Below are 20321 nucleotides of genomic sequence, written 5' to 3'. Positions count from 1 at the left end.
AAATAATTGCTGTTAATTTACAGCAGGATTTCAACAGTATTAACCTGTTATTGCTAAAAACAGTGCTTTACTGTTAATACAAAAGAAAACCTGTTAAATTACGCTCATAGGCCGTTTTTTTAACTGAACTATAATGCATTCTTAAAAAACAGCACTTTACTGCTGATCAGCTGTCTAAAGTATCATCAGTAACAGTTTCATGCAGTATTTTTTAATTCTGGGACCTGATCTGCTCATGTGAGGCTTGTACATTGTACATGATTGTAAAATCATGTACAACAGACATTTTTGGGAAAAGTGTCAACAAGTCTATTATAGCCTTTTTCCTAACAAGTGCCTTTAATTGTATTTAGTGTGACTATTCCTATGTCTGTAACCTGCTAAGTCTATTCATCTATAGGCAAAAAATAATGTTTATTAAAATGTCTGTAAAAAAGAAATAGTGCATTAAAACAAATCAGTAAGATAATGTAAAAGAAAGGTGCTATATAATGTATCTTTAAACAGTAAATTAACTGTAAAATACTGTGAAATTAATAATGTTCAAACTACTAACAGTACAAAGCTTATAAATGTCAGTGACAGTACAATAATGTTATTTTTACAGTAACATAAATGCAACCCTGCTGCCAGTACTTTACTGTTATTTTATTGGGAAATTCTTAACAGTGTATGAAGTCATATTATTACCACACACTCTCTCAGGGGTCTTTGGCATGAACAAAAAGCCCCTGACAGCTCCATGTTTTTTAATTGGCTGCTGGGTATCAGAGCTTGCTGTGGGACAGTGGGAGTGTGACGTGGAAGCAGAGGCAGTGATTGGAGGACAGACTGGGATTATAAGAGGAGGCTGAGTCCAGACTGAAGCTTCCCAAAGAGCACCAGATCAGTCAGTGGAGTCCAGTCCGCCTCCTTTAGTCTTTCACCATGCAGCCAACAAGACTCACAGCTCTGCAGTGACAAGTGTTTCCAAAAGTGAGCAGATTCTTGTGCGCAAAGAGCGAAATCGAAGGACAAAACTGTGCGTATTTTTTTTTTTCGCTTTTTTTCTTGGAGCCAAAAACAGGCGAAGTTGATCTTTTTTCTGAGGATTTTTTTTACATTTTTATTTATTATTTATTATTAAAAGGGGAATATTTTTGGTCCAAGCCTTTTTTTTTTCCACCGACCGACATGGAGTACACGTCATCCCCGAAACCGCAGCTCTCATCCCGGGCAAATGCTTTCTCCATAGCCGCTCTGATGTCCAGTGGGAAGCCCAGTAAGGACAAAGAGACAGAGGAGAACACCATCAAGCCTCTCGGTAAGGATGGAAGTAATAATAATAATAATAAAAACACTTAATTTTAGTTTAATTCAGGTGATTTGGTGCGGAAGATTACAACTGTTTTACGCACAAAAACCCTGAGAGTTAATGAAGGATTTATTATAGGACCACTGCAGCAGCATAGAAGAAAATAGAAGTTGAATAAATAGTCTATAGAGTGTTACAACATCCTGAGGAAACCAAAATAGCTGAAAATAGGTTATAAAATAGGCTATAGCTATAACCTACAAATTAATAAATAAGTAGCGTAAAAAAGGTGACAGAAAACATCAGCAACATTCCCATCATTTCACAAATAAATGTAAAAAATAACCTGTTGAATTTACAAATGAGGTTGTTGTTTTAAATGGAACAATTTCTATTTTTAAATTATTCATTATTATTAAAATTCACATTTTTTTTTGTTTGCTTTGTCGTTTTGTTTTTTTAACTCTACTCTTTCTTTTTGTCATTATTATTATTATTGTTATTTCTTTTCTTGGTTTTGTTTCGGTTTTGAATGTTGAGGTTGTTTTCTCTCTAGTGTTACTTGATGGGTTTGTATGTAAACTCAGCTGCTTAAAAGTTGGTTTATAGACTGTTATAATTTCTTAAAACAGTGGATTGCATATATGAAAACAGCTTTGAAAAAAGGGAAAAAATAAAGTATATAAAAAAAAGATTACAACTGTTTTATGCAAAAACCCTGAGAGTTAATGAAGGATTTAGTAGGACCACTGCAGCAGCAGCAGAGAAGAAAATAGAAGTTGAATAATTAGTCTATATGAGTGTTACAACATCCTGAGGGGGAAAAAACAGCTGTCCGATGAAGGTCAAGGCTTCAGAATATAGACTATAGCTATAACCTACAAATTCATAGGTAGCCTAAACAATGTGACAGAAAACCTCAGCAACATTCCCATAATTTCACAAATAATTGTAAAAAATAACCTGTTGAATTTACAAATGAGGTTATTGTTTAAAATGGAACTATTTCTATTTTTAAAAATACTCATTATAATTAAAAAACACAAGTGGGAATGTGTAGTAATTCGACAGGTTGACACAGTGATGTGAGTTTGTTTGTGTGGATCATCTAAATTTTTACATAAAATGAATGAACACTTGTTGAATTTTATTTTATTTTATTTTCTGTCCCATAGGTGAACCTTTTGTGTCATTTGACATTTTAACAGAAATCCATCCATGGGTTGCTGCACCAAATATAATGTATATGTTGTTTGTGAATAAATATATATATATATAAAACAGAATAAAACACTGGCAGAACAGCCAGTTTATTTATTTATTTATTTATTTATTTAGCTTTTCATATTTAGAATTTGAGTGAAATTGTGTTTCTTTCCCCTTCACGATTAACATATTTTATAGATTTAAATATAAAATGCAGGGTTTAAAATGTTATTCCCTTTTATTTCCCATGACACTGGAGACTCAACAGTGTGGATAATCCAGTAATAATAATGACAACAATAAAAGGAAATATTAAAAATGTATTAAACGTATTAGATTGTAAACTACATGGACGCTCGCTGACTTTATTTACCAACATGTATTTCTCTTTAACCAAAAATTAACCCCAAAAAAAATTACATTAACTGGAAATGACATGTTTTATTCTCCCTGAGTGTTAACACCAACACTACACTCAAAAAAGCAAGCAAGCATGCAAAAAAACAGCCCTGTAATATACTCCCTTATCTCACTTTATTATCAGGATATTTTTCTATAATTTGTCTACATAACAAAACATAACATTTAACCAAACAACAAACATATATGACATCACACATTATGAATAAGTAGCTGCGGTGCTTTCAATTTAGAAGCCAAACTCTCATTTAACAGTTTGACGGACTGAGGAACAAAATAATTTGTGATGTGAACCTATTTTCTATAATTTGGGTAAATTTACTACAAATGGAGCTCAATGTCATGTTTGTTTTTATATCTGAGGAGTTTGTTGACCTTAATATGTGCCAGAAAGTGTTGCTGGAGTCTTCTGATCGTGGAAACGTCGTTAATAAATTGAGTACAAGTGATGGAAAGTGTGACGGATTCTTCACAGTCAAGGGTTTTTGATCCAACTCACCTGTAGGTAAATTAATCTGGGAATAAAAAGTCAGTGTAATTAACCCTTAAAATATAAAGCAACAACACCATACTCTATAAATTACCAAGTTGCATCTTTTTTTACACAATGTTGAACATACAAAAAAGAATAAAAGCTTCACTTCTAGTATTTATAACAGAAAATGTTGGAATGTATTATAATGTGCAGGTTCAAAGCAGGGCAGGAGCTAATATCTTATATTTTGGGACAGAAGCATCATCTTGAATATGTATTATGTTGTAATATGTTGGACTTCACAAAATGAAAGTATATGAGTGTGACTCACTGACTTTATTTACCAACATGTATTTCTCTTTGTATTCCTTAAAGACACACAGATGTGATACTGATACAGATGTCACTGATGACAATAATTGAAAAAAAAAAAAAAATCATCTTCACACTTTGTGTTTATTTCTCTGTTTTCCGTCAAAACAAAAACAGAGCAATTTGTGGAGAAGTCGTCCTGCAACCAGCAGTCTCTGGCTGACCTGTCCACTCTGGACGCGCACGGGGACTTCAGCGGGAGCGCGCCCGCCGCGTGCACAGAGCCGCTCATCCCAACAACTCCCAGCATCCCTAGTGAGGAGATGGCCAAGATCTCCTGCAGCCTGGAGACCAAAGAGCTGTGGGACAAATTCCACGATCTCGGCACCGAGATGATCATCACCAAGTCTGGAAGGTAAACCATCAATTGATTTTTTTTTTTTTTTCATTATTATTATTAAAATAAATTATTATTATTATTATTATTATTATTATTATTATTATTATTATTATTATTTTATGATGTACAGCCCCATGCAAGACGGTTTAACAACAACAATAATAATTAAAAAATATACTTCTAGTAGTAATTATAATAATACAGGTGTAAGAGGTATACACTAGGAAATTGCTTTGGTTTTGTTGGTGATAACAAATATGTGTGCAAACAAATATATAGGCTATAAGGGATTATAAGGGACTATTTACCCACCAGAAATGTATTCCTGCGTGGCTCTGAAATCACATTTAGGAAATAAAATGTACAAATAATTGAATAAGAAAAATATTAAAATCCAAGAAACTAAATATGTATAAAATGTAGGCTATATGTCTGGTCAGATCACTTTTTTTTGACTGCAGTATTTCTAAAAATATCTGGATGATAATTATTTGATTTGATTTGCCATAAAGTAACATACACATAACACACACTTGTCCAATTATTATTATTATTATTATTATTATTATTATTATTATTATTATTATTATTATTATTATTATTATCATTATCATTATCATTATTAATATCATTATCATTATAATTATTATTATTATTATTATTATTTATTATTGTTATATTACTAATAATAATCATGTGTCCCTGCTCCATCAGGAGGATGTTCCCCACCATCCGGGTGTCTTTCTCCGGAGTGGATCAGGACTCTAAGTACATCGTGTTGATGGACATCGTCCCGGTGGACAACAAGCGGTACCGGTACGCCTACCACCGCTCCTCCTGGCTGGTGGCCGGCAAGGCAGACCCTCCTCTACCGGCCAGGTACAGAGAGATTCAACCTGCACACCTTTTAATGGCTCACCTGAATAATACCTCGATACATCCTCAGTGAGAGAGACTGTGAAAAGCTATAACAAAGATATATCAGCCATGTTGTTGCTTCATGTGACATAAAGATAAGAAAGGCCTATTAGTCTTAGATGTCCTGTATTAGAAAGGAGAACGTATATTTACATCAGAATCAGAATCGTGTTTATTGCTAAGAGGTATACACAAGGAATTTGCTTTGGTTTTGTTGGTGCAAGTTAAACAGTGTAATAACAAAAGAATAGATAAAAACGTTAGAATAAAATAAGAATAAAAAAAATTAAATTTCTACCAATATACAATATACAAAATAAGCTATAAACAATAATAAACATGATATAAACAGATAGTGCAAATATTGCCGGTGTTCAAACAATCACTATATGGGAGGCAAAGAGCAAGAAAAAAATAATTTAGATAATAAATAAATCTCAAAATCAAAATTCAAAAGGCTATATAATGTTTTATTTTGTTTATTTTGTTATTGTGGTGTATTTTGTTAATAATTTGCAGTGCTGACAAACGAACGAGTTTCAACTTCACATCAACTGTTGTGAAAATATAATATAATATACAGGCCTATATAGGATTTTTTTTTTCTTTTTTGTTTTTAATTGAACATCATCAACAAATCTTGAAGAAAAACTGGAGACCAAAGAGCTGAGATTCACCTTTCATGGTACACCTGAATAATACCTCAATAAATCCTCAGTGAGAGACTGTGAAAAGCTATAACAAAGATATATCAGCCATATTGTTACTTCGTGTGACATAAAGATATAGACCTATTAGTCTGTATTAGAAAGGATAACGTATATTTTCATCACTATATGGGAAGCAAAGAGCAAGAAAAAATAAAATACAAATATTTTAGATAATAAATAAATCGCAAAATCCAAATTCAAAAGGCTATATAATGTTTTATTTTGTTTATTTTGTTGCATTTTGTTGATAATTTGCAATGTTGACAAACGAACAAGTTGTGAAAATATAATATAGGCCTATAGGATTTTTTTTTTTTTTTTTTTTTAATTGAACATCTTCAACAACTCGCGAAGAAAGAAAAAACTGGAGACCAAAAAGAGCTGTGCGAGCTGCCACCACCGTCATGGAGACCGATGAAATAATTTAATCTTTACCAGGAAGCATCTGGGAACATTCATACCATGCTGATTGATGTCATGAAGATGTCAATTCAAGCCAATAGACCAGCTGAAGCCCTGATTTTTAGCATTAGTCACGACATGCCATGCATCCAGGCAATGACAAGAGGTCATGTCCTATAGGTATTTTATTTTTTAAATTAATTAATACATTTATTTACTGAGAATTTTGGGGGGGTTTAGCTAGTTTACATTCTACTAAAAGTTACACACGATGGGTATTTTATGTGCTGATTTCAGTGGCCTCAGACTCAATAAACTCAACTTGGACCACTTTCAGCTAAAGCAAAAATAAGCAAATAAATAAAGGAGTCACTATTTCCTCCACTAAAAATAAAATTATTAATAGCAGATTTTGCACATGCAAATGCAAAAGACAAATGTAGCCTATTCCTTTTGCACGCAAAAAGTACACAATAAAGTATTTTCTATTTTTTTCTATTCTAAAATGTATTTCCTGACTGAAAAAAATGGGGACTCGTTTTGTTTCTGGACGACCTCAGTATTTCTCAGTAAAAAATGCCTGCATGCATACGGTCTAAATTCCCAGCATAAATTGTCCAAATATGCTTAATTAAATCGAATAATTTTTCGGGAAAAAGTGGAGCAATGACAGTAACAATAGCTTAAATGTTGTTTGGGCAATTTGTCAATCTGAACATGATTTGCTTTCAAATAAAACCCTTTTAAAAAAAAAAACAGAAAAAGAATATTCCACAATATTCACCCGTTACTTTAAACAGCGCTGAGCTAAGCGATTTATAATTGCCCTAATTAGCGCTGTTCAAAGCTGTGCGTTGATTGGCTATCGAACGTTCTCTTCGAACGCGTCTCAGCCAATCACAGCTGAGGAAGTTATTATCGCTGTTTCTTCTTCTTCTTCTCCTGCAGGTTGTACGTCCACCCGGACTCACCGTTCACCGGAGAGCAGCTCGTCAAGCAGATGGTTTCCTTCGAGAAAGTCAAACTGACAAACAACGAACTGGATCAACACGGACATGTGAGCACTTGTTACTTTATATTCCTCTTTTGTCTCGAGAAAAATAAAAAAAAAGCCACGTCAAGTATTATTAACCCATATAGAGGCTTTACTGTTACTGTTACTAATACTAGCTAGTTCCAGTTCTCAGGCGTATAATACAGGTGTTATGTTGAAGTCGAATAGTGTTTTTCTCCTGTTAATCAACATCAACATTTATTTGTATAGCCCTTTACAATAACCAAAAGGTACCCAAAGTGCTTTACATTAACATCAAGAAATAACAGGAATAAAAACATAACATATCATGAGATCATAAAAAAGGTACATAAAAAGCACAGGAAAAATGTCACAACGCTACTAGGTATTAAAAGCCAATCTAAATTAAATGATTAATTGTTAAAATGGTATCCCCCCCCGACCAAATTGAATGAAAAACATTTTAAAAAATGTATTGTACAGAAATATATCTAAGTTAGAAAGTCAGTCATGAATCTCCATGAAAAGCTTTGTCTCTCTCTGTCATGTTTTAAAGACTGGTGTGGCATTATAATTACTCACCTGACAGAGAGCAAATTGCTCCTTTAATCCTCCTTTCACTGAAGGCATCATACCACCAAACACAAGCAGGGAGCAGAAAAACATTTAACGTTTATCCATTAATTAGCCAAAAGTAAGACACAGCCTGGGAAACTTGAAGGTTGTGTGTGTGTGTGTGTGTGTGTGTGTGTGTGTGTGTGTGTGTGTGTGTGTGTGTGTGTGTGTGTTACACTTTTTTTTGTTCCAGTCCAAAAATAGCTCCTGACATTTACATGGAAGTAACCAAAACAAATATAGCGCGTGAGTATAAAAACAAAAATGCTGTACTGTATAACCCTTTTCTTTATTTAACTTTGGATTCATTTATTTTATATAATTTTTTGATTGATATTAATCCATATAGTGAATTTACAGTAGTTGTGTAAAAGAGAAATATAACAGGCTTTGGATTTAAATATTAAAAAATATATATTTTATGAAAAAACAAATATTTTATAAATATATCAAAACATATTTTAAAATGTATCATTTAAAACAAATATTTTATCAGGTAAAAGATATATACGTAATCTGCTTGTTTTAAGAAAAATATTATAAATGTATACCAAAAAAGAGATCATGGTCATGAGGTCATCTGTATTCGAAGTAAGTTGAGTAAGATGGCATTTTTTCCACCACTAAATGAATGTTATTATTGCAAAATAAAACTCCTCTATCATTATAATATTAATTAAAATGAAGAAATAATTTCCCCATAATTTGAGAATCAGACAAATATCTGTTTTATTTATTTTCTGTTTGTGTCAGTGCTGCTGAAGCCTTGACATTTAGAAAAATAGAATCCAATCTAGTGGCATAGAAATAATACTGACATATTGTATACTATTCTGTTTATCACACAGCTTCTGTTAGTAAATCATTCATACCAGTAAAGAAATGTATGGTTTTAGCGAGATACATACTATAATAAATGAATGAATAATTGAAATGAAATAAATTTGTACTCTACAGCTGCACATTTTAAAACAGTAATGTAATCTGAAAGTGAATAAAGCATTACTGTATCCAAAATAAATACACCCCAAAATATCCTAAAATGTATAATACCATTCAGAAAAATAAAAACAGAACCTTTTTTTTTTTTACTTTCTCAACTGAAATAATCAGCCCCACTGGCAAATATGAAAGTAATATACAGTATATAGTGCATAGTCTTGTATCACACACTTACAGTAGACAGTCTGCACTCTTTAGCACCTATCATATTGTGTTAAAACACATAAATGGACTGACACTGAGTCAGTGGTTGAGAAAGATAAATAGAAACTGGTTCCTGTGCTGCAGCCAGACAGGACGATTGTTGAGGAGTGTTAACAACTTTATCTGTTCACACTCCTCTCTCTATATATGAATATATATATATATATATATATATATATATATATATATATATATATATATATTCTCTTTGTTCCACCACCGTTGTTTTATTCTTTGTCTCCCTGCACTGCATCCTGGTCTCTCTCTGCCAGTTTATAAGCTCAGTTGTTTTTTTTCCTCTCCTTTTTTTTCTCCCTCTTTCAACCAGACCAGCAAGTCGGTCTGATATGACTGCTTTCCATTGCAAAATATATGCAAAATCAGGAGCAAAGAAGAAACAATGAAGTGTTATGCCATTCTAAAAATGTTTCTATGTACATTTATTTCAATATTTATTTCTAGGTTTATTTGTTTTTATGTTATTATATCTTTTGACAATATTTTAATGTATTTATAGAATACAAAATATCAGGAAAAGAATGTCATTATTTAAAAAACTTTAGCAAACTTTAGGTAAGCAGGTTGAAATGTTGATTATTTTCTTTATATTTTTTTAATCATTTAGTCTAAAAAATGTCAATGACAATAGTGAAAAAATACCTTACATAATTTCTCAGAACTCAAGGTAATGTCTTCAAATTACCAAAGATATTAAAGTTATGATCATTACCAAAACGTGATGCAGAGAGGATTGCTGTCAGCTTTTTCTACCCACTTCACCCACCTGACCCAGATGCATCAACACTAACACTGTATGCTATTTCTGTCTGCTGGTCGTCCCTGACAGTGTGACTGTTGAACCTGTATGTTTCTTATCGATCATCATTGATTGTGGCTCTGCTTGTCTTCTGCAGATCATCCTCAACTCCATGCACAAGTACCAGCCGCGGTGCCACATCATCAAGAAGAAGGAACACACCGCCTCACTGCTTAACCTCAAGTCTGAGGAGTTCCGCACCTTTGTCTTCGTCGAGACCGTCTTCACCGCTGTCACGGCCTATCAGAACCAGCTGGTGAGTGATTGACAGCTGACAGCCACATGTTCTCTTGTTCTTCTTTGGATCAACTGCCAAACCCATGACATTTTAAATTAATAAAATAGCTACAAGCTCCATTTAGTAGCTGTTCTGGAACTTTTGACTGGATAACACAATCATCTTAAAAGTTGAGATTGAAAGTTCATTCTTGACCTTGAGGAAGACCTTGAGGAAGCTCCAGAACAGCTACTAAATATGAAATTACATTTAATACTGAACAGCACAAAACACAAACAATGATACAATAAAATCACATAAAACTCAATGACAAGCACCAGATTATTCCTGAACATCTGACGTATTTGTTAGATACAAATCAACATTTAGGTAAATATTATTATTATTATTATTATTATTATTATTATTATTATTATTATTATTATTATTATTATTATGTTATATTTTATTTAATATATATCATATTTTTTCAGAAGAAATATGAGCACATTGTAATGTATATTGTTATATATATATATATTTTTAAATGTTTATTATATTTTACTACTTTGTATGCTTCTGAGTAGCTAATATATCATAGTATATTAGTATAGTATGTTTGAAGTTGATTTATATTTTGTATTAATAATGAAATATTGGCTTCCAAAATGTAGCGGAGTAGAAGTATAAAGTAGCAGAAAATGGAAATCTTAATACAGTACTTGAGTAAATGTACTTAGTTACATTCCACCACTGGCACCCTTGGATCAGGGCCAAAAAAACTTGATCAGGACACATCTAAATACATAATTAATCAACATTTATGTAAATATAAGTATCATAGGTATCTGAAGTGGTGGAAGAAGTATACAGATATCTTAATATATCTGTATATATATATATCTGTATATATTGTATATCGTAAAATTAGGAATACTACAGTGTAAAAATACTCGTACAAGTAAAAGTCCTGCATTTAAGATAAATCTAAAAAGTAAAAGTACTCATGTAAAATGGTTCATTTCAGAAAACAAAAAATATTATATCACTGAATTTTAATTATTGATGCATTTATGCATCACTTTAATGTTGCAGCTGGTAAAGGTGGAGCTAATTTCAATTACTTTATGTGCTTCTGGGTAGCTTAATCTGTAACAATATGTCATTATTTATGAGTTGATTTATATTTTGTTATAATATTCAGAATCTGCAAAGTAACTAATTTTGTCAAATAAACATAGCGTAGTAAAAAGTACAATATTGTCTTCCAAAACGTAGTGGAGTAAAAGTATAAAGTAGCATAAAATGGAAAAACCCAAGTAACGTACAAGTACCTAAAAATTGTATTCAAGTACAGTACTTGAGTAAATGTACTTAGATACATTCCACCACTGCACCCAATATTAAAGAGGCCAAAACACCTTGATCAGGATATCCCTATTAATGACTATGAATAGCTCTAAAGCCTGAGCTCCATTGTGTTTGTAGAGAAGAGAGCCGAGCTGCAGGAAGCAGCATGTTGAGGCTGGAGAGAAAAGACATGAAACAGACTGTAAATATACTCTGCTCGCTAAATCAAAAAAAGAGGAGAAACATTTACACTTTTCTCTCCTGCTGTGTTTCCAGATCACCAAACTGAAGATTGACAGCAACCCATTTGCCAAAGGTTTCCGGGACTCGTCGCGGCTGACGGACATGGAGAGGTACAGGGGATTCTGGGTCCTGCACTGTTTGTTTACACACGATAAGATACTCAACAAGGGAGGAGTGTGTGTGTGTGTGTGTGTGTGTGTGTGTGTGTGTGTGTGTGTGTGTGTTAGATATCCTGCTGCTCATTAGTAAATACAGAAGCTATACTTTGTTTATCTCTCTCTGTTTGTGTCAGAATGAAACAGATAATTCCTTCTAACAAGATTTATCACCTGGCCTTCATTTATTGTATTTCAGTTTTCCATCTTCTTATCTTTGTATTCTGCCTTTCCTTCTGACCTTTTTGTTTCTATCTTTCCATATGTCACTCCTTTCTCAAGTCCTTCCTCTCTTTTTGTGTCTGTTTTTTCTTCTCTCTTTCATTTTAGCCTTCCAATCCTAATCCCTTCCTTATTTACTTTCTTGCCTCTTTCATTCTTTCCTTCTTGTCTTTCTTCTTCTGTTTTCCTTGTCTTCTCTTTGACCCGGCCTTTTCTTCCTTGTTGCTCAATCACTCTCTTTTATTCGTGTCTTCCCTCCTAAGCTACTCCAAAAATAAGTAAAATAAAAACAACAAATACAAGGTGTTTTCACTTTTAATAAGAACAAAAAAAATCTGCCACAATTGTAAATTATCTCTTGAAATAAAATGTAATATTTAATCCTTTCATGATAAAAAGAGATCTTGAAATTAGCTCGGAGAACTAAGTGTGAGCTATATTTCACTATTATTAGGAAAAGCTGTGTGTCATAGATTCATAATTAGCCTGTAATGCTTAAAAGTAGTATTTTGTCACTTAACAAGATATCCAAGATTCATTGTCTAAAAACAAGTCACTGTAATGTTACTTGTTAGGTGATTGTGTTTTATATTAAGTGTTACGCGATATTTTAAATTTCTAGTAATTACAGTAATTGGTATCTGGTAAGATTTTGCATTTTTGCAGTTTTACCTTGTTGTCCTTCTTTTTCTCTGTCATTCTTCCTCTCCAGTTCATTCTGAATTACATCTTTCTTGTCTTCTTTCTGGTTCTATCCATCCGTTTCCTTTCTTGTCTTTCCTTTTTTTTGTCTGTTTTTTCTTGCTGTCTTTTTTTTCTTTCTTTGCCATTTTTTTCCTTCTTTTTTCCTTTGCTGTCTTTCTTTCTTTCACCCTTTCATTTCTGCCCTCTATCTTTTTTACCTTCTCTTCATGACTTCCCTTCTTACGTTGTCGTCTTTCCTCTTTTCTTTAATTCTTTACTTCCTTATTTACTTTCTTGTCTCTTTATTTTTTTCTTTATATTTCTCATCTTTCTTCTCCCGCTGTCTTCTCTTTTACTCCGTCTTTCCTTCCTTGTTGTCCATCACTCTCTTTTTTTCTTGCCTTCCTTTCTTTCACTTACCTTGTTGTCCTTCCTTTTCTCTGTCATTCTTCTTCTCCAGTTCATTCTGAATTACATATTTCTTGTCTTCTTTCTAGTTCTGTTCATCCATTTCCTTATTTATCTTTCATTCTTTTTGTGTTTTTTCTTGCTGCTTTGTTCTTTTGTCGTTTTTTTCTTCTTTCCTTCCTTTCCTCTTTTCTTCCTTCTTTTCTCCTCTGTTGTCTCTTTCTTTCACCCTTTCCTTTCTTTCTATCGGCCTTCTCTTCCCGTCTTCCTTTCTTGCGTTGTTGTCTGTCCTCTTTTCTTTAATTCCTTCCTTTTCTTGTTTTTCCATCTCTCCAGCTCTCCTTCTTGTATTTCTCTTTTTTCTTTCATTCAATCATCCTTTCGATTTTTTCTACTTTTCATTTTCCCTTGTTGTTGTTGTCACTGCATTTTTCTTTCATTCTTTCCTTTGTCCTTTATTTCTTTATTTTCCCCTATACTATACTGTAGTTTTATTCTATATTATATCCAAGCTATTTTAAGTAATGTATCATATTGTGTATGAGACAGATGCCTCACACACACACACACACACACACACACACACACACACACACACACACACACACACGCACACAGACAGATTTACAGTTACAAATCCCAGTCCAAAGGATTTTTTATGGACGCTGCCAAAACACACACTTCTCGTAATTCCTGATTCCGGCACTACGGCCAAAATCAGCTGACAAAATCAAACCATCTGCCCATTTCCCTCAATCAAACATCCCAAACCAGAGACGTCCGAATCTGAGCCAGACGCCCCCCCTCTCCTCCTCCTCCTCCTCCACCTCCTCCTCCTTCTCCTCTGTCTTTCTCTTTTTGAGGGCTGTGAATTAGACCTGATCAATTGATCTTCAGGGAGCTGCAGAAATCACATTAGTCTGGAGTCGGCCACTGCACTAAAACACACTGTAATTCAATTGGCTGCAGTGACTGATTGAAACCAGCATGGCCCGGCCCCCCCACCTCCCCTCGCCTCCCTCCTGCCCTGCCATGCATTGTGTGAGTTTGCTGTGGCCTCTGTGCCGGAGGGGCCCGACGCTGATAAAAACACACACATTTGTACTCCTCTGCTGACAGATATTGCACTTTCCTAACCTAATTGGAGGGGCGGGAGCTGCAGAGGGGGGGTTTGGGTGGCTGCTAATGTGGACGCATGGCTCTCATGATACAGACCACTTGCCTGTCCACCCACACACACACACACACACACGCTCACTACCTCCTCCAACAATTTGTGTCACTGTGTTTGAGAAGTGCTATCTGACAAGACTCAAATGAGCTAATGCACTTTGTGGGACGGTGAACATGCACACAAAACATGCCAAAATCTACATGCACAGTCTGCACAAACGTGAGAACAACTACACACATACATTTACAGACATGTCAACAAAAATATTACATGAATGCAAGGAAATATGCAAACAGAAACGTAGTTGGTAAACAGAACAAAAATACTTTGTGTTGCACTGAAATCTGTGACCCATCACATCTTGTGACGCAAAAGTGTTAACTAAGAAAAAAGATTGAAGTATTGACGAGTGTGACTTCGTACAGGTAGACCTGTAATAACACCAACCAAAATATGGGACCCTGTGAAAACTGGAGCCAATGTAATGTGTTAAACACAACATCTTAAATATTTGAAACATGTTTTGCATTAATACAATATATGAAAGTTACATAAGATGATAAGAGTTATGTTCATGTTGAATTCTTGATCACTTTTTTACAAGATTTTATCAGATTCCAAAATTTAACTTTTGTGAAAAAACAAGAATTTGTATTGGGGTGCAACTCCACAAAATAAACACCTAAAATGGAAAAAAAAGAGATTTATTTTGGGGCTCTCTCTTCGGCTTTTGCTGCAGGGAAAGTGTTGAGAATCTGATCCACAAGCACTCGTACGCCCGGTCGCCGATCCGAACTTACGCTGGCGACGAGGAGAACATGGGCGAGGACGGACACAACGTACACACCAGAGGTGAGTGGCCATCACACCCACAACAGATCATGTCAGCTCAGATACAGGAGATGAGAGGCATCCTGCAAAAAGAGCAAAAGAACTTAATGTAGGACGAGGCTGGTGTTAATCTGTATTTCTTTTATTGTCAACAAATCCCATGAAAAGACCAAAAACCAGCTATCTGTTTTTGTCCATCTCTAGTCTCTGCTTTCTGACTCAGTTTCAAGCTTATTGGTTCCTACTGAAGGTGTAAATCTTTAAATATAGTCTACAAATTTCCTTTTTTAAAAAGGCACACAGCTGGGCACTGTACTTTTAGCAACCTATTCTGAAACGGAAGGAAATAGTGCATTTGTTAGGAACTATTTTCACACATTTGGTGCTCTATTGAATATTTCCTGCAGCAGGACTGTGTATTTGGGACTGACTCAAAATAAACAACAATGTCTGTGTTTTTGGACAACAATGGAGCTCTGTGACATACAGGAACAGGAAGTTTATTTTCATTGGATTTGTTGACAACAAGAAAAATAAAGAATATTAGCAGCGTTATCCTTTAACCTTTAAGTATGTATGACCCCTAATATTTACATCTACCTTGTGTCTCCTGCAGGCTCAGCGTTCAACGTCTCAGACAACCTCTCCCTGAGCTCCTGGGTCACCACCACTTCGGGATTCTCGGGCTTCCAGCACCCACAGTCTCTGTCGGCGATGGGCGCCGGCGCCGGCTCCCTGCCTCACCCCATCCAGGGCTCCCTGCCCCCCTACAGCCGGCTGGGCATGCCGCTGACGCCCACCGCTCTGGCTGGAACCATGCAGGGCAGCGGGCCGTCCTTCCCTTCCTTCCACATGCCCCGCTACCACCACTACTTCCAGCAGGGCCCCTATGCCGCCATCCAGGGACTACGCCACTCCTCCTCGGTCATGACGCCCTTTGTATGACTCCGTCCTGGGGAGGAGACGGCCGATCTTCGCTCCGATCCCCGATCCAGTGCAACCAGTTACTTCTCCGCTCCACCTCATCACTCCTCATCCTGTTTGTATCTTTCCCCCTGGTCTTTGTAAATAGTTCACCTACAGAGAGTGAGGTGAAGAGGATGTGGCGTACCGATCTAGAAAAATCAAGAAAAAAAGGACTGTGGCTCCTCCACAGGACCTGCGGACACAACAGCAGGTTTCTACGAACATTTTAATGACATCATACAAACACTTACAACCTCAAAACGAACTATAAAACCTAATGTGAGATGATACAAGGAGCATGTTTGGTCTTGGCCCTTGAAGAACGGAAAGTGGATCCTCAAACTCATTTTAACAATATTTAGAAGATCCTCTAAAGGTGTAACAGTCTCCACCGAGGCTTAAAGATGGCAGGTTGCTGTGTGATCCTTCAACATGGGGATTTTTGGAGAGACTCATCTGATGCTACAGTACAGTATGTTGGACACCGAGGCTCTGAGTCTGTGAACATTTCAGCATATCAGAATCTCAGCTTTCCTCAGTTTTCTAGTAAGCCAGCCATATGTACAGTTCAAACTTCATGCTCTGTTGAAAAACATGTTAAGATGCATTGTACAAAGATGAAAATGCAACATTTACTCATAGGAAAATTCTCACTGTAGAGTGCAAAAAAATAAATAATCATAGGACGCATGCTGACCGCAGTAGACAAACACGCTGGGTAAACTTTATATGGAATAATATGGGATGGGGGGGTGAAGGCTCCTTGCATACTTTAAAGGCCCGGTCACACCAGCATTTAAAAACGGCAAACTTTGGCAGCGAAATCAATTCATTTCAATAGAATCTGTGGATAAATCTGCACAAATATTTCACCTGGCGTGACACTTTGGTGAACTTCCCCACTATTGATCGTCTAGACAGTGCTGATCATAGACTAGTATATAGGATATATAAATGGACGACGCGTCTCCACTTCCTCCAACTATACAAAAGTGAAGCCAAAATATCCCAGATAAGAGATCTGCTATCTTGAGATTTTGATGTAATTTGGAGCCAGAGTCTGTGCAGTAGTGATCGGGGGGGCTGGAGGTCCCGCCCACACATCCGCCCGAGCCAATCACGAGCCGAGCACGGCTGCAGCTTGTTAACTTGAGCCAACTTGCTGCTACGTTAGCACCATGGTAGCTGTTTGGCTAGACGGACACAACAACAAACCATAATATCTCTATAACTTAATTTACAATCAAATTGACACATGTTCTATTACACAGACTCGTTACGATTATGGGAAGTTAAAGTTACATCTGCTCATTCACAGCTGTCAATCATGACATCTCACCCCCTTTTTATAGCATCAAATAACTAATTAAAACCAGACTTATCAGAAAAATGAACACTTGAGCATACGTCATCGTGATGAGAACTACCTAAAATGACAGAAACATCTTTGGGAAAAATTTATTTGACGTGTACTTCGACTTTTTAGTTTGGCCCATGTCCCATCCACTAACATGGAGGAGGCGGGATTTATGAACGATACTGCAGCCGGCCACCAGGGGGCGATCCAGATGTTTTGGCTTCACTTTTGGGGATGTGTCATGTCGTCCATTTTTATATACAATCTATGGTGCTGACCTTTTGAGGGAACGGAGAGCCGGAGAGTGGAAGTAGTCCCCAAATCACCAGGCCTTTGACACAGATTCATTTCGTGGCGTTGCTTCCTGGAGTGACCGGGCTTTAAATAAGAGGGATTCAACCACAAAAATGTGTTGATTTCAAATCATCAGTTTTAAAGTTGTCATATTTTAATTCACTGTGTGAAACTGGCCATGAATGGAAGCCCTCATAAATCTGTTTTCACTGGTAGAATTTGAACACCTTGATCATGCAGTGTAATCGCTTTTATGTCCAGAAACATTTTGAAGTGTAACAGCAGTGTGGTTTCATGTTTTTCATTGCAAACAGACAGCAGCATCTGTGGAGAAACATCACCGTGTTTTCAGTTGCCAACTGTTGACTGCAGCCTTTTAGCGGCCGGTCTTTAGCAGGTGTTACCGAGCTGATACATGGCCGTATCAGAGCGTGTCGACAGGGCCTCCACACCTGGAAATAATGGCTCTCTGCTGTCTCATTTAAAACATGCAGGGAGGAATTAAGAGGCTGGAAGCTGCTGGAGTCGACTCACACTCAGTAACGGTGCAGGTGCATAAAAATGGCAGCTCACTGGTGGAGTAATTTATTTGAAAAATATAGAGAAATACAAGCTACACAGTTGAGATGATCCTACCTGGAGTGATGATTAGTGCTAGTATTTTTGAAATACATTTTATCATGAAGACACAGGAGCTCCACATCAAAAAACTCTCCATCTTATCAAGAAACTTGTCTAATGAGTCCAAAAACTAGAACTAGACTGAAACCGATGTATCACTATCTGTGTTTACGTCGGCTGAACAAAATCAGTTACAGAAAGGAAAAAATATGTTTAAAGTTATTTAGAAACTGTGTTTCTAAATGCATGATTTGTCTCCCAGAGATATTATTTTCAAACACATATTTATTATTCTGCTTTTTATAGTTTTGTCCAAAAGAAGTTAGAAATATTTGTTAAAATTTCTAAGAGCTAAATATGGCAAATAGAAATTGCTTTTTTTTTTTTCGACCAGCAGTCCAAACCCCCCCCCCCCCCCCAAAATATTCAGTTTATTATCATATTTCACAAAGAAAAGTATAAAATCCTGACATTTGAGAAGCATTAAATGTTTGAAAAATGATTAATGTAGTAAAGTACTTGTTGATTGACTAATCGATTAATAAGCTGATTATTTCAGTTTTAAATTCTTGACCAAACCGATTTAAGTGATGCTTATCAAATATGTTTTCTTATGTTATGTATTTATGAATTGGCTGACATCATTATTTGAATTTCATTAAAATTTCAAATATCAATATTGGTATCAGCTTAAAAAAATCAGTAGTGATCAGGCTCTACTTAAAACTTTTTTTTTTTGAAGTGTCCATTCAAGTATCACTTGAGTTACGTGTTTCATTTCTAGAAGATGACTGATACAAGTTGGATTATATATAACTTAAATTATTCTTCCCACAGGGGGAAAATATGACTTTTAAGGACACAATAATTGACAATGACTGGTTGGGATGGAGGCTTTTTGCAGTGGGTCTGTCACGTTTTATGCACAAAAAACAAAGAAAGACATGAAATATTTCAGCTTCTTGCGTCGTGAAAGCAACATGTAGACCCATCAAAAGTGGCGCGTTGTGTTGATTTAGGTGTGTGTGATGGACGATGAAGTGCTGCTCTGTGGAGGCAGAATTCAAACAAACATGAGCTGATTACACAAACACTGTAAATGTCTCAGTTTGCCACATTTGTACATCATATGAAGCCTGTTGAAGGTGATTATGGACATACATGTTCTGTTCTGACCCCTTGCATATCAATCATGTGCAAGCAGTTCATTTTATCTCATCTGTTTCGTGAAAAAAGTCAAAAACATTTTGTACTTTGTTTTCTTTGCTTTGGAAATCAAATCTTGGTCCTTTACTGTACAAATGAACTGAATGTTGAGTTCCATACATGTAAAACACGTTTTCTCCCTTTTGAACCATACGCACAGTACCGACTTACCACTGAAAATAATCTCTTTTTTTTAACAAAAACTTTTCATTGTATGCCATAATATGAATACGACACCGAACGAGATTGTGTTTTGATGATTTTTAAGTGCAATATATTTATTTTGCTCTCTGGAAATAATGTGTAATGTATTATGCCGCATTTAAAAAAAAAAAAAATAGTTATTTGTAAACCTTGAGAAATATATATCACCACCCAAAACTCTTTGAGTTATTGTTTTCACTGACTGACGTTATGTTCACTTTTCTCTCTCCATGAATCACAGCTTGTCAGAAATAAATTAAATCATTTAAAAACAACTGAAACAGGTATTTATTTAGGTTTCTGTATCACCTGACAATTCAGTGAGACATTTTCTATCTGAGTAATTAATTTTTTTTTTTTTTCCCATGCAAAAATGTAAGCAGTCCTTCGAAGAAGTTTGTATCTCCCAGTTTGGATTTTATGAGATGAAATATTAAATGTTAAAAGCCCCTGAACACACAGGTGTTTTCAGTTAACATGACTGATTAGACCTCTTCTCAGGACTGTGTACAGACTAATTGAGTGACATCTTCCTCAGTCTCCTGGACAAATTACAACTTTATCATTCTTATTGGTAGATGAAGATTTGTGACCTAATA

The 20321-nt window shown here is 35.4% G+C and overlaps 1 protein-coding gene across 1 annotated transcript; it reads left to right on the top strand.

Moving 5' to 3' along the window:
• Positions 1-886: 886 nt before the first annotated feature.
• tbx20 (T-box transcription factor 20) lies at positions 887-18709 on the top strand. The gene is made up of 8 exons (XM_074652966.1): positions 887-1303; positions 3885-4122; positions 4822-4986; positions 7086-7194; positions 9888-10046; positions 11634-11710; positions 14983-15095; positions 15691-18709. The coding sequence occupies exons 1-8, from the start codon at positions 1174-1176 to the stop codon at positions 16017-16019; spliced, it is 1320 nt and encodes a 439-aa protein (XP_074509067.1). The 5' UTR covers positions 887-1173; the 3' UTR covers positions 16020-18709.
• Positions 18710-20321: the final 1612 nt, after the last annotated feature.

This window comes from Sebastes fasciatus, chromosome 12 (genome assembly GCF_043250625.1).
Source record: "Sebastes fasciatus isolate fSebFas1 chromosome 12, fSebFas1.pri, whole genome shotgun sequence".
NCBI lineage: Eukaryota > Metazoa > Chordata > Actinopteri > Perciformes > Sebastidae > Sebastes > Sebastes fasciatus.
This window is presented reverse-complemented; position numbering and strand designations above follow the sequence as displayed.

Excerpts from the sequence above, each read along its gene's own strand:
- tbx20 (XM_074652966.1), top strand. The coding sequence starts at position 1,174 with ATGGAGTACACGTCATCCCCGAAACCGCAGCTCTCATCCCGGGCAAAT. Across the intron at positions 10,047-11,633 it reads CGGCCTATCAGAACCAGCTG|ATCACCAAACTGAAGATTGA; the intron begins GTGAGTGATTGA and ends CTGTGTTTCCAG. Across the intron at positions 15,096-15,690 it reads ACACAACGTACACACCAGAG|GCTCAGCGTTCAACGTCTCA; the intron begins GTGAGTGGCCAT and ends TGTCTCCTGCAG.